Source organism: Acipenser ruthenus, chromosome 8, assembly GCF_902713425.1.
Source record: "Acipenser ruthenus chromosome 8, fAciRut3.2 maternal haplotype, whole genome shotgun sequence".
In the NCBI taxonomy this organism is placed as follows: Eukaryota; Metazoa; Chordata; class Actinopteri; order Acipenseriformes; family Acipenseridae; genus Acipenser; species Acipenser ruthenus.
The window spans coordinates 50,998,015-51,013,217 of NC_081196.1; the positions used below are offsets into that span (position 1 = coordinate 50,998,015).

Consider the following 15,203-nt stretch of genomic DNA (forward strand, 5'->3'; position numbering starts at 1 on the left):
GCTCTTTATTGTTAGTGTGTTTACTATACCTGACTGCTACAGTGTGCTGAGGCTGCTGTTCACCCTGCTAACTGCATGTAAAGACCAGAACACCAGTGCTGGTGATATGCAGTACACTGAAAGCACACCAGTGGTCTGGCTTGTACAGTATTAGTGTTGACTGAACTCATTTTTTTTAATGCTGCTTTATTGTGTTGTAACTCGAACGTGTTCTCCACCATTACATTTCTTATTGTATTTATTTAATTGGTTTAATTCATTTTGTCAGGAGGTAGAGGGAAAGATGGCTGCCCCATCATCACTTTTCCTGAATATCCAACCTTCGGTGAGATCCAAGAGAAAGAAATTCATGATGTCCTCACCTACCTCACCAGCATTCCCAGGTTGGTAGTGGTCTCTCTTGGTGCAAATAGTTTTTTGGTTTTTTTTTATTGTGGTATTTGTTGAATTTAGTGCTCATGAAGGTTTGGGGGCAGTGACACTGTTTGCAGTTGGGTACAGCCTATCAATTGTGAAATTCTGTTTTTTGTTTTTTTATTGAAATATTTTACAGTACTGCCTTGAGCCACTAGGTGCCAGTATTGTATATTCCAAGATTATACTGGTCTTGAAGAGGTTTACTGTGCAATTACATAAAGTACTTATTTTTATGATCTTCACAAATTTATGGTACTAGTTAAGACTCTAATTTCTCATTCACATTGGTAGTCCATTTGAAGTGTCAAACACAACCACATCACTGGTTTATGTAGGACTACATTCTACACCAATAACATTTTTTCCAAGACTAACACACAAATGGGGTAGGTCAAATGCATTTCAATATTTACAAGCGTATCTACTGTACCCGTTTTCTGATAAGTTTTAGATCCATGAACAATTGAATTGGGATGTTTAGTTTAAGGGTGGAAAGGAGAGATACAGTAACCTTTTAATGCAGGGAAACCGATACTGCACTGAATCAACAGTACCTGTGTACTAGTGACAGGAGTGGGGGTGGGGTGTTGTAGCTCATATATGGACCTTTTGTTCATCCTTCAGCATTTCCTATTGCCGTTTTTGTTTTCTGCTGCCCCTGTGCAGATACCAGAGTTTGTTCCAATGAAACTTTGTTACGTGGACAGATGATAGATTTTCCCAATTTCGAAGACCTATCATGCTGGTTTGTTAGGCTGAATGTAGTAGAATATAATTTGTCTGTAGCATGATGTGTGGAATAATTTGTCTCCTGCAAGATTGCCTGTCCCTCCTTTTGTTATGAAGAGCGCTAGTGGGTTTAAACTTTTAGACCTTGGAATGTTTTTCCATTGGGCCATTTTTCCCGTATTGTCAATAATGTATAGGTATGTACTTGAGTAATGTGTCCCCACGTTGCCCTGTGTGCATGCTCCAAAATATCACAAAAAAAATACCACCTGCCCTTGATTCCCAAGGGTGCATTGGATTCCTGCAAATCAAATACAGATTTGTTTCTGATTTCAACTCAATTATACAATAGAATAGGACATGTATGTTTCATTTGTAGAGCTGGTTGATGTGATCTGCATTGACAGCCTTTCACTGCAATTGATTTCAGATGTCCTTGTCCCTTCATGAATATGTCCATCTTTTCACTCTGACCTCACTCTCGGCTCCAGATGGCAGCCTCCATGGCTGATTGAGCTCCCATTGTTTCACATGTTTGACATCTCTCTTATTTTCTGAGAAGTCCCAAAAGCAGCCTTGTCTAGTTCATATTCTTCCAAAAATAACATTTTTAAAAAATCACTTCTGCTGAAACTCAACTTTTTTTTTTTTCTTTTTTCCCCCAATGATCGCGGCATCATTCAGTTGCCTTTTTCCAATTTAAAGTATTTTCATATGAAACGGTTCCTCCATGCACCCACCTCCACCAAATACAGCATGCTTTATCCAAATATTCATATCCATTATATTCAAACCATGTGTAGGTTACATAATGTACCATTCTCTACTCATTGGGAGCAACACTTCTTATTTGATGGGCTATTGTAATAAGCAGTTATATTGATACTGCAGTGTTGCTCCTTCAGTTTTTTAAGATTTTGAACAATGACCTATACCTTGTGCACCAGAGATTTTTTATTTATTAGGTGTATTTTGAACTAGGTTGCAACAAATACAGTACCTTGACTGAAATGTCATAGTAATTGTATGATGTCATTTGCATAGAAGTTTGATCCATTCCTGGTTTTACTGTGTTTATTTATTTAATAAGACACACCTGAGTTTGTTACCTGTATACTGTGGATATTCAAACTTGTAATAAAACCTGGAATGGGTGAAACTGGCATGCATTCGGAGTCTTATTCCCATCCCTGAATTTGATTATTGTCTTTCTAATTTGTATTGTAACCTGTAGATTTTTGCCTAAATCCTATCCCCTCTTTCAAGATGTCTAATTTGGGTGTAAATTTACTTTTAAATTATCATCAAATCTCTGTAAAAGCGTACTGTAGGTATTTATAAAGCAATGCTGTTACTGCAGTTTAACTTTCTCCATAGAGCCCTAAAAATATGTTCTAATAACTTTTTTTTACACTGCCACAAAAATGAACGATAGGCCTCCTGAGGTGCCACGGTAAACTGCAGCTTTACATTCTTATGATAAATCTTTTTTTAAACATTACTACCAACAAGATTTTTTAAGATTTGTTTGTAGTGTTATAGTCTTAAAGAAAACGGTTCACTACAGTGAACATGTAGAACAGGAACAGGAAATCCAAAACAGCAGTATCTGGGGATTTTTATCATTAACTTGTCCGCATAGCATTCAGAAGCAAGGCTGTGAAATGAATTGCTTAGAAATTATAACAAGGGTTACTGTTATCAATTTTGTTTCCGACATTACTGTTCCAGCAAACCGGATCTCCTTTTTAAACCTGCTTTTATGTTACGGGGTTACTTCTGGCATCTGTAGATTACAATTACCCAACAAGATCAAAATGGAAACTAGCGTGACCAGAACAAGGCTGTGTCTCTTTAACATGCCCACGACACTGCTACTGCATTACCTTGTATTTCTTGCAGTGGAAGGCATGATGGTCTCTCTCTCGCCATGGGCATTGAAAAGGCTAAATCTGTCTACATATTTATAAATTGGAGTGGAGGTGGGGGTGGTGCAGTTGTGAAAGGGGTTTGAAATGCCACTGGCAAGACTTCTGACCAGTGACATCTTGATTTTTGTATCCCAGTTTATTAATTCTTGATCCCTTGCTTAATTAATTCATCCTTTCAATTTAATAAAGGTCAGGCAATACAGTGTTAATAAAACAACACCCTGTTTATTAATTCTTACCCCACTCATTTGAGGAGTATGCTGTTAACCTTCATAGTTAAATTGGCTTTTCCTTCGGGAACCAACGTTCACGGGAATACTTAATTAAATGCATAGTGGGTTTGATTGAGTGTCGAAATTTTAAATTCATTTTTGTGCTCGACTCTTCCCGTCAGTCACTAGGAATGTGAATGCCTCTTTTAAAAAATAATTCTCAGGCACTCTAGGTAAAACAATTGGGACTTTTTTTTTGTTCTTCAGAGTGTGCTGAATACACAACAACTGTTTCTAAATAGGATTGTGCAGAAAGTGCTTTTTGGCATCGGTGTACATAATCCCCCTTACCTGATTTTTGCACTGGCTGAAACCATTACCAGATTGCAGATTATTGTATAGGTAACATTAATTAGTGCCACCCATGGGTGTATCGCTCCATCAAGTGCATCATTTAAATGTATAATCTTTGGTTGGGGATATCATTGTAAAATGTATGATCAAATACTTGAATATGAAAAATATTTTGGATGTACTCCCCACCTTACTCCCAAAAAGAGAGAGAAATGTTTATTCTGTGTGTAATATATGAAATGGGATCACATTAATGGTATATTTTAAATAACCATTGCATACATTCTCTGTTAGTATATCGGACAGGATATTTCTGAATGACAGTAAAAGCATTATTTGCATATAGTGCTGTGAGCTTTTTTGACTGCTGCAAGTTAAAGTTCAATTCATATTCTTCACCTGCAGTCTAGATTTAGTGGTGCAGGGTGTGTGTGTGTTTTTTTTTTTTTTTTAAAGCTTCAATGAGCAAGGCAATTCAGTACTCTCTGTGTGTGTGTGTGTGTGTGTGTGTGTGTGTGTGTGTGTGTGTGTGCACTGTATATTCATCTTCATTCTGTACAAAAATCTCTACAAAATGAATGCATAAAATCCATTTGAAGGTTATAATGTGTGGGAAAAGCTGTCTGTGCTTGATACAGACAGATAGATGAAGAGAAATGTACCCCTTATTTCACACAAACCGTTCTGTTTATTTGAACACTTTCTAGGTCTGCAGGCTTCTTACAATTAGCAATTCAACACAGTTGCTGGTGTGCTTGTTGGTCACTTCTATCCCTGGCTGCTATAGGCTCACTCTGCTGCTAGAGCTGCACCATTGGCTTAGATGATGCAATGACTGGGGCAAAAGCAGATGCCTGCTTTCCTTCTCTGTGACTGACACTTTTACTAGAATGAAGCAGAAAACTGAAGGTCAATACTTGGTGATATATATATATTTTTTTACAAACGTGATGTGTGGATTTGATGCTTTATCCAAGGACAGGAATTGCGACCACCTGGGATTTTGGAACGGCATCCCATGATCAGTCCTGTATTCTCTGTGCACATGGCTTACACACATTTCAGGCTGGGCGTTGTGTTAATATGCAAACTGTGATGATTGAGAACACTGTTTATGATGGTGAAAATGGAAACCTGGGTCTTTCACTGTTGTTGCAATGTCAATTCTACTCGAGATGCTATGTTGTGGATATATGGGAGAATCGACCTTTTATACAATTCAGCACTTTGGAGTGTTCTGTGATTGCTTGTGAGGAGCTGTGCACCAATAACTAACTAGCCTGCAAGTCCATTGCCTTATTTTATTTGTTTTTTTATGTTAAATGCTGGAAGCTGCCATCCAGGATTTTTTGTTAATCAGTGTGAACTTTTCCAATTTAGCTTACAAGCTGCTGGGGTTGGATTTATCCTCATCATAGATCGAAGACAAGACAAATGGACCTCTGTGAAAGGCACCCTGCTGCGCATAGCGGTAAGTCTCACCTTTGTTAAATAGAAAAGCTGTACCCTTCTCATCTGCCCAGGCTCCGCATCCTCCCTGCACCATTGTCACACACACCTTGCTTTTAACCTCCAGCAGCATCTCCCTGCAGGATTGTAGATTCCTTTATTGATAAAGGTTGTTGTTGTTGACGATGGCTCGGTTATATCCATGCTACATTGAATTCTACAGGAACGTGTGCTAATGTAAAACTACAATCACTTTTGAACAGGTCTGAAAGAGTTAAAGGCTGCTGGGTAAACAAGAAGGCAGCAGGCAGACTTAATGAAATGTGGCATCTTCTTTCCATGGCCAGAAGCCTTAAATGACGAGCCAGCTGGGATAACTGATAAAACAGCCTCAGATAAAATGCTGACCTGCTTCAAACAGTGCTTTTAGAATTGCCCAAATCTGCAAGAACACAATAACAGAGCCATTTCTGTTTTGAAATATTGCTACCTATACTCCCAATGGCTGTATTATTATTATTATTATTATTATTATTATTATTATTATTATTATTATTATTTATTATTATTATTGATGTATTTATTATCCCACAAGTACTCAACCTGTATTTTTGAATACTGGTATTTAAACACAGTAGTTGACAGCTTTTACCATAAAGAAAAAGAAAAAAAAATCATGTACAGTATTTAGTAAGCCTTAACATTATCTTGAAAGACAATTTTGTTTCCAATAACATTTTCTGTACAAATAGTAAGGCTTAAAAAAAAAAAAAAAGATTTGCATTTCTACCCAATAAAGGGTTTAAAGTTTTATATTTTTAACAATTCTGGGTTTTAAACCAATAAAGATATGCATGTGCTGTACAGTGTTTTCCCTTCAGTCCTGGGTGTTTTTTTTTTTTTTAAAGCTACTGAAGGCCAAGCTTTGTGTCACTGCATATTGATATGCAGATACTGTTTTCCCTGCCATGAAAATATTGCTTGAAGATAAAACAGAATATGTAATTTGCATTCTGCTGTGCATATTTTATTTTTTCACATTGACCGTTCTGTACATGGATCGCAAATCCTTACAGGGATGCTGCTGGAGAGCTTTTAGCTACAAATGAGTGAAGCTGTGACATGGTGTGTGAGTAGATGAGCGGTCCTCAAAGATCTTGAGGATTTTAACTGATGAAAAGCCTGACCTCTTGCAATAACAGTTGTGACGTGGAGATATTACAGCTGCACACATGCGTTACATAATCCTCACCTTGGCGTGCAGGAAAAGGGTTATCTGTTATAAAAACTCCATGTGAATTTCTTCCTTTTCATATGAGAATGATAAGGCATTCCTCGATTTTACTGTGTTAGACAATTTTAGCAACATAATCCTCAAGATTAAACTAGGTGAACACAAACTAAGAGGGGGTTTGTTTAACAGGACAACGTGCTCATAAATGTTCAAAGATCTATTCATATTCAGCTGGTGGGTTGATATGGTGTTTGGTATAAATGTCGTAACTGTGCCTGTTTTGGTACCCTGCCATTACAAAGCCACATATATCTATAAAGCCGAACAAGAAAACATATAAAAACAGCAGGTACGCTGTATGTGCACTAGCAATAATAAGTACGAAAAAGACACATGTAGATGTATGCCATAAGCTAGTGTTCATGATCAACAAAAAGTTCTGACAGTCCCGTGTCGTCGTACAGTTGAACGTACATTTTGCTAAAGCCGCCTTTTCCCTTTTCAAAAACATTTGCGAGAACTCGTTTTCCCTTGACGATCAAGAGCCTAGTTTTAAAACTAATTTTTGATTGAGGTACAGCAGCTGAGGCATGCTGTGAGATTTTGAAACCAGCCTTCTTTTCATGAGAATTCCTTAAAGCACTTGGTCTTGGATGAGAAGACTTCAAAACATGCAATAAGAGCTTCAGGAGCTCTGGGCTTTAGGACTTTGTGTTTTTTTTGTTTTGTTTTGTTTTTGTTTTTTTCCCTACAGTAGTATCATTTAGCTTTTAAAACCGTTCACCAGCAACGTATAATCGGCATAATTCTTTTGAAAAGTTTGTTTTGGTTTATTGCTGTCTGACATGTTTTTTTCAAATTTAGTTCTGTAAAAGCATTCCACAATGTCAGCATTTCCTGGGATAATGTAGCGGTGCAAACCAGGTTTTTGCAACATTCCATCATTAGGGATGCCTTAAGTTTGTGCAAGATGTTTTTAAAATCTAGTGCTGCATTAATTGATTTAAGACGGATCCATTAGGTACAAAATAATGTATGTGAGATAAATAGGTGACAACCTCATTAATTTGATATTGAGTTTGCAGTTTATTTCTGTACTGTACAACACTATTGATTTTCATTACACCATTCTTTCACTTGTCACGTTAAAAAGCTTCCCACAATACTTTGTACAAAACGCTTGTTTCAATAAAAAGATTCTCTCAGGTCTTATCTTACAAAAACTATATAGCCGACCTTGTGAACTTTCTATTTCTAGTCAGTAGTACTAGCTCAGGGTTTTAGATTGCTTTATTATTCTTCCCCACAGTGGCTGCATCATCTAAAACTCCTTGATCTTGTTACCTGTATTGCACTGATTTTTGAATATGCTGCAATCCAGCGACTGGCATGTGTGTTGGGGTTTCTATTTGATTTATATATCCACCAAACTATTTACCACAAATGTTGCAACTTGCACACTGGAGTAAATCATCTTTTATATACATAGTCTAATGTGTTCTATGTGTGTTTTTTTAATTAGATAAAAACAAGTACTGCCGTTTTTGATTCATGTGTTTTCTTTGAAATGGTGCAGAAAGCGCTGGTAATTGTTCCCTGTTCTGGATCATTTGGTAGTCCATTCTCTTATGCACATCTTACTGGGGAATAGGGTCAAATTGAACTGTGAAAGCTATTTCTGTAGAAAATGTGCTAAGTGAGGCTGTACAGTCCTGCAGCAATATCAAGACTTGTACAGATGATATTTTTAAATGGCGTTCTGTGGGTTGCATTGTAATAGGAAAAAAATATACCATGTGCAATCCTGATCAACAAAACCAATTATTACTTCCAATAAAATCTGATACTGTAAAATCCTTCAATGCAGTGCATCCTGAAGATTACCAAGATGAATACAATGATGGAGTGCTCCTAGCAGCCTTTGTGCTCTCTGCATACTCTGCTGTCATCATATCAAAGCCGTTTTAGCTTGATTTTAATAGAAAGCAGAAGTATGTGTCTCAAAAATAGGACTGAATTAATCTGAGCAGGTTTTTGCAGCTTCATTTAAGTTCTTCCATGAATTAAATATTGACTCTACTAAATCAACATTATCTACTGTCACTTGACTACTGTGCACACACTCATTCAGAGACCTACTGTACTGTAGTCTTTGTTTCTTGACAGCTCTGCAAACCCGTCTGTGGCTTTGCAGTGTGACCTAAAAAAAAAAAAAATCCTGTTTTTAGGCCAGCGTTAACCATTAGTTTATATACTGTATACAAACAAGTTCAACCTGTTTCCCTTACACTATCTTTTCACCCCTTATTCTGCCTGCTGCGGATTCCTATTCCTGTTCCCATGCATATAGTGAAGGCACCCGTGTGTGTGTAATATATAATATGTCACACTTTAGTTTTATACATATCTAAAGAACCACCTATCCAACTGGGATGAAACTTAGAACATTATCAATACCAGAATCTGGGGATGTGAAAGTGTCTGTCAAATGGATACATATTTCACACTTAGATTTTTAGATGTATTGTAGTTTCATGGTGATTTCATGATACTGAGGGCTCCACCTATGTGTTTACAGCTGCGGAAGGGGATGTATGGTTACTAACCATAGCTGTTGAATTCTCTGCACGCACGAGCTATGCAACTTGGATTGCAGTCACTGAATAAGACAACTTCAGAATACTACACATTTGGACAGTTGCATTATAAATATGCAAATATTATAAACACATTGGTGCTGTTAATTAGGCTGGCTTAACTGCATGCCTGTCTGTCTTTCATTTTTTTTTCTCATAGCTGCACTTCATGTGCACAAAATGTGATTTGTGACCTTCCAGGAATATAGTAGCCAAAGGGAGAAATGCCAGTAGGTTAAGAACCTGGTTTGTGGAGTGCGCCAAAATAAACGGCCTGAAAGCCCTTTTCTGTATTAATGATGCAGAACCATTTTAATCTGAACTGCTTTTGTTGCTGAAATAAGAACTAGTAGTGTTTTAATAAATGTGAATGTCATTGCTAAAGCAGTGCTACTTTTAAGTAGTAAAGATTTACTGCAATATCATTTCAGGCCCTTTGTTTTTATGATTGAAAGCACACACTAACCCTGATGCCATTGTATTTAACAGATGCCAACGTGTGTGGTGTTTGTGCACCTTCCATTTTAATTGAACCTTTTGGAGTGAAGCCGAGCTGAGTTTGTGGAATAGGGGAGATGTGTAATTGATAGAGCTTCCAGCACAGAGACTGATAACAGTAGTGTTATATGGGATGATCACAATTCCAAAAAGTGGAAAGTGGAGGATTTTGCATGGCTTAGATAAGCTATGTGGTATAGGCAGTTGGGAATCGCTGTATTGATGTTCTGTTAAAGATGCAGTGTACCACAATCCAAATTGGAATGTTTTGGGGTTCTTTGACAGTTCTGTTGTGCACGCTCCCAGCTCGTGAGCCAAAAGGACATGATCTTATAATAGTATATTTTTTTCTTCACAAATGTTATTTTGTTTTACTGATTTTATAACATTTTATTCTGTGGCTTTAAAGTACCATGTACACTGTTAAAATAAGAAGAGAAAAATGATCGTCCTAATACATTTTATTTTATTTCTTTAGGCTGCAGACCAGTGCTTGAGGGAATTTGCGGGTGTTCAATGCAGATAGAACTAACCTGGGGAGGTGCTTCTATTCCTTGTTTATAGCTTGTTGCTGTCCTGACAAGAACATTTAGTGGTACTTTTGAAGGAAATGCACATTTTACAAGAAACCCATATAGAGCTGCTGATACTGGGATACTAACTCAACAAGCTTCTTGAATATGTTTCTTGAAATTTTGGGATATTCCCCTGCCCCAGTAAGTCTAGTTTATGGCTTCATTCCCACACTCGCATATACAGTAGTAACTAGAATGATCAACAAATGCCAAATGAGAACGTGTCTGCCCATCTGTCTTTTTTTTAATATAATTGTTTTGGTTTTCCCTTGATATGCTTTTACTTTCAGCCTGTGAAAATAACTGGCCAAGGTCTGCAGTAGACTGACATACTGTAGAAGCGATATGTGAAACTGAACAGTACATGTGCATCTGTTTTGAGTTTCACCAGTTTTTCCTTTAATGGGAGTTTACACATCACTTACAGTTTAAGATTAGGTTGTATTTAGAATTGACTTGCTTACAGATACAGACAACCGCAATGCTGCTGACTCAGATAGTAGTAGATCAGTAATGCATCTCGCTGATTTTTCATTGGTCCTTGCACAGTCAAAATCTGGTTTGAGGGTGAGAGGATAGTAATAACTGTTTCCTACTCCTACAGTATACATCAAGAAATTTAAAAGCAACCTGGCCAACAAAGGGGAATCCCTCATGTAAATGCTACATTGACTTAAATGAGCTTGTTTGTTCCTTTTACAGTACATTTTTTGCAGTTTTATGGTAAGAGTAGTTTTGAATTCCTACTGGTAGTCCGATAATGATAGTCTTGTGTCTGCCAGCTCTGGACACAATTTAACAAAAGCTTTTGTTTGAAATGTGATGGGCTTGGGTGTCCACAATACCCCCACACAGCCCCCATGTACTTTGGGCATGAAGCTCGTGTGGGTACACCAAATCTCTTAAATCACAAAGAACTGGCCCACAGGATTCTAATTGATTTATAGCTATGTGCAGGGTATTGATTCAACAGCTGTGCATCCCCAAGGGATATTGTACAGAAACCAGCATCCTACACACAGCATCTTCTTGCAGACAGTCCATTGTGGTTTCTCTCCACAGGGATGTTTTAAGTGTACCTGCTACCAGCACTCAAAATATACTGAGCATCAAAAGAAACATATCACTTATATTTGAGCATAAAACTCACCTAGAGGTGATTGAAAAATGTTTTTGAGCAGGTGCAATGACTTTTTATTGTGCTGATTTAACAATTGACATCACGAAGATGCTGCAAAATGATCTGTCGATCTTGGGCAGGTGTTGTGACTCTTGGTCTCCCAGTTCATGGCCTGTCATTGACAGAGTATGTCTGGTTATACCGTCTCGCCAGGTTTGAAATTGCTGGCTGTGAGCACCCAAGACGGCGAGCCACAGTACGCTGCCCTAGTCCAGCCTCCAACATGCCGATTGCACGAAGGCGCTGCTCTCTCGACAGACGTGGCATGTGTTTTATTTTAGTTTTTTTTTTTTATTCAAGCTTGCAATTCAGCAGCTGAAATCACTCCATATCCAGTGTCCAATCAACTGTCTCAATAATTAGGTGATTAAGTTCATATGCTTCAGTTACTCAAGCGTATCATGGTCAAGGATGAATGATCGAGTGATTAAAAAGAAACCAAAAACATTTCGTCAATGTCCATTTTATATACCTTGGTTTTTTTTTTCCGAAAGTGTGTTCTAACAATGGAACACTCATAGTGACTGTAACTTTAATGATTTTGAAGTTAAATGTTGTATAAAAGTGTTATACAGTAACCTCCAAAAAGGAACAAATAGATTTCAATGCCGTATATGGAAATCCATTTGTGTGCAATGTTGTATAGTGCTGGTGCTTTACAGTTGTATTCAACGCCACACAGACCCTTTGGGGAAACCAATTTTTTGGGACAACCAATAATTTTGTAATAATCATTTACACAGAATCTAAGAATTATGACAAATCCAGTGGCTAAACCTGGACACAGTGCTGATTTTTAGGAGTCACGACAGCTTTCTCCTGTAAATCTTCAAGCTCCCCTCAATCCTGACCTAGTCACTCCAGCTATGCATCACCCTTTTTCTGTTCTATTGAGAGTTACACAGTTCTGTCTGTGAAATTATAATCCTTTTTGTACTTTGTTGCCTTCAATTTAAGGACAGACCAAGGCCTTGGCTACCTGTACTTTATTCCCATGCGTAGGTGTGGCATTTTAAACTATGATGTAGACAAAATTAAGTACCGCATTACCTGTGCTTTTTAGTCTGTCAAAGCTTGCAATGTATAGTTATAATTTTGACAATTAAGATACTGTAATGTGTTTTCTCATTAGGAATTTACAAATACTGTAAGTGATTTGGCATACCATACGTGAACTGCATTTATTTAAATTCTGCATTCTAATTTTTAGATGGGTTTTTCTCAAGAAAAGTATCAGTAAATGTGGGAGACCTGGCATAGTGTTGTACCCTCAGCTACAATTTGTTGTGATGCAAGTCCTGTGTTGTAAAAAGCAGATGTCCCTGATCAGTGTGTTGTATGTCTCGCAGGGGTCCTTCCCAGGGAATCTGCAGCTCATCCTGGTGCTTCGTCCCACTGGGCTGTTCCAGCGAGCTCTCTCTGACCTCATCTTCAGATTCAACAAAGATGAGTTTAAGATGAAGGTACCGGTAAGTGCTGCTCTGTGTTTCTCAGCTATGAGAAAATAAGTTTTTTTATACTACACATTCAAATTGTATAATGGATTTCTTGTAGAGTACACAGTTGGAGGCTTCTGTAATATTTTTTTTTATTTTGGGAAGATCATCATGCTGAGTTCAGTAACAGAATTACACAGTTACATCGATAGAACCCAGCTAACCCAAGAACTCGGCGGTACTCTGGAATATTGCCATGATGAGTGGCTTTCTCATCGGACGGTAAGCACCAGGTTGTCTATTTCAGTGATGGGGCATGTCAATGAGGGCGCTACTGTGTGATAATTGACCATGACTGGAGTTGTATGTCCCGAGCAGACGGTGAAGACACCATCGCTACTGGGGGGGGGGGGGGGGGGGGGAGGGGGGGGGGAGGTTCCTTTAAAACAACACTTTAAAACCTAGGTTTACCTTGAACTGTCTGATTAAGCCTGCTAGAGCTGGAAGCTAATTAGCTGATGGTACTGAATCACTTTCTAATTTAAAATGTGACCTCAAACTAAGAGCTCTAGGGTGTGAATACATACAGGTCTGACTATTTACTGGATCTAATCAACTGCTGTATCGAATAGAATTGCCATTTTAAAAAGGAATCCATTTATCTACATTTTTCATCATGGTTTTTCCTCTGTTATTTGAATATATGTTATGCCATAATTTGAGTACTGTATCTACTCCTATTGGATCCAGCAGTTTTAACACCCAGTCCACTAATGTTCCCCTACCATTGCGTTTAATAGGCGATTGAAGGTTTTGCCCTAATGGTGAAAAAGACTGCTCAAATGCTTCAGTCTTTTGGGACTGAACTTGCGGAAACTGAACTGCCAAATGATGTGCAAGCAACCACGAGCCTTCTCGAGGTACATACAGAAAAGAAAGAGAAGATGAAGGTGAGTTCAGTTAGTTTTAAAAGCAACTTTAACTGTTTGTTAAGTGGCTGTTTGACTTTTTATAGCCCCCTTATAAACGTTTACCACAATTTTTGCACGGTGATGCAGTTTTCACATGCTTTTCCATGGTTACTCTATGCATTTACCATAGTTAACCATGGTTTATCATGTTTTATAATATGCGTTTCCATACTTCTCTGGGCTTTACAGTGCTTGCCTTTGCTTTTACTATGCTTCGTCATACTTTGCGATGCTTTTACTTTAAACCTTTAACCGCACCCCACTGCCCCCTGCATGCGAGTACCCATGTAAACATGTATAATGAGATTGTGATGTGAATCTTCCCACTGACTAAACTTCAGTTTACTCTCTCTGTCTGGACCAGATGCTACAATTACTTTTAATTAAGAGTTATCAATTTTTATTCACAATGTTTCACTGGAACACGTGTAATATTAAATAGTAACAGGGAGCTGGTAATCTACATGTCTTTACCTTCATTTTCTACAGGAAGATTTGAGGCGAGCCCTAACCCAGGGACATGGACTTCTTGAAAGCATTAATGAGCCAATCAGGAAGGATCCAGATTACACACTGAACCAGGATGAGCTGGAGAATCTGGCCACTGTGGAAAGGTGAGGAAAGCTGCTGAAACCTTTACTCTGCATCCTTATTCATTCTTTGTAGGTCCTGCTGGCAAGAATGTTTGTTTGTTTTTTTTTGTTTTTTTTTTCTGTCTATTGATTGTTCTTTATTCATTTTGAAGTAGGATCAGCATTCACTTTTTTTTTTTTATTTAATCTCAACAGCAATAACGGCCAATCAAATCTATCAAATATCTGTTACTTGACTCCTGCCTGCATTGTTTAGATTTACTTTTCTATTAGGAGTAATGTCAAAACCGTAAACCATCAACAGGTTGAGTGTTCACTGTGGGTTGCAGACATTTCTTACGAAAACAAAGTTGCAGATGAAACCTTATCAAATGTCCTAACATATTTACTAACTACACCATGTAGCCACATACTGCTGCTGTTAATTAACCTCCTCAGACCTGACGGTCCCTGTTTTTTTTTATTTTTTATTCCCCCCAATAAATGGTATTTTCATAGGTGAGTTGAAAGATGTGTCACAAATTTCTACATTCACTTTTTTGGGGCAAGATATCCCTTTAAATCGGCAATGTGGGTAACCTTGGCTTTTCCAATCCATTCCACTGCAGGACTTTGTTCCAACCAGACCCTTTGTTATTTAATTGACCCTGATGACCTGGTCTAGTTTTTTTGGTTCATATTCTGCACTTGATAATTTGCCCTTGTTTTAAGTGGTCTTGATGTTGGCTTGGAACATCTAACTGTTGCCACATTCAGTTCTTTACCAGGCATTAATACTTTAATGGATCCATTCTATTTTCCACATTTTGAATTTGACATCTATGCAATCCATGCAGTGTGTCTTACAGATTGTTTAAGTACCACAGAAGCCAGGCTATCATTGTAATTCGGCGTGTGTGTGTCAGCTTCATTGCAGACAATCATTATTTTCACAGCTGAAGCGGCCTTGCTTCCAAAAACAGATGTTGAGACGAGGGGCAGCTTGCAC

The 15,203-nt window shown here is 37.9% G+C and overlaps 1 protein-coding gene across 28 annotated transcripts in view; it reads left to right on the forward strand.

Annotated features, from left to right (window-relative positions):
- Positions 1-15,203, forward strand: part of LOC117407435 (guanine nucleotide exchange factor DBS) — a 68,541-nt gene that overhangs the window by 35,564 nt on the left and 17,774 nt on the right. For 27 of the 28 annotated variants that reach the window (XM_059029163.1, XM_059029156.1, XM_059029161.1 and 24 more), the window contains 6 exons: positions 269-383; positions 5,024-5,114; positions 12,565-12,684; positions 12,817-12,933; positions 13,452-13,601; positions 14,112-14,236. In XM_059029163.1, the coding sequence (XP_058885146.1) occupies positions 269-383; positions 5,024-5,114; positions 12,565-12,684; positions 12,817-12,933; positions 13,452-13,601; positions 14,112-14,236 (718 nt within the window). Of the gene's footprint in view, positions 1-268; positions 384-4,487; positions 4,553-5,023; positions 5,115-12,564; positions 12,685-12,816; positions 12,934-13,451; positions 13,602-14,111; positions 14,237-15,203 lie in introns of those variants that run through there. The other variant, XM_034012461.3, reaches the window with a different exon arrangement.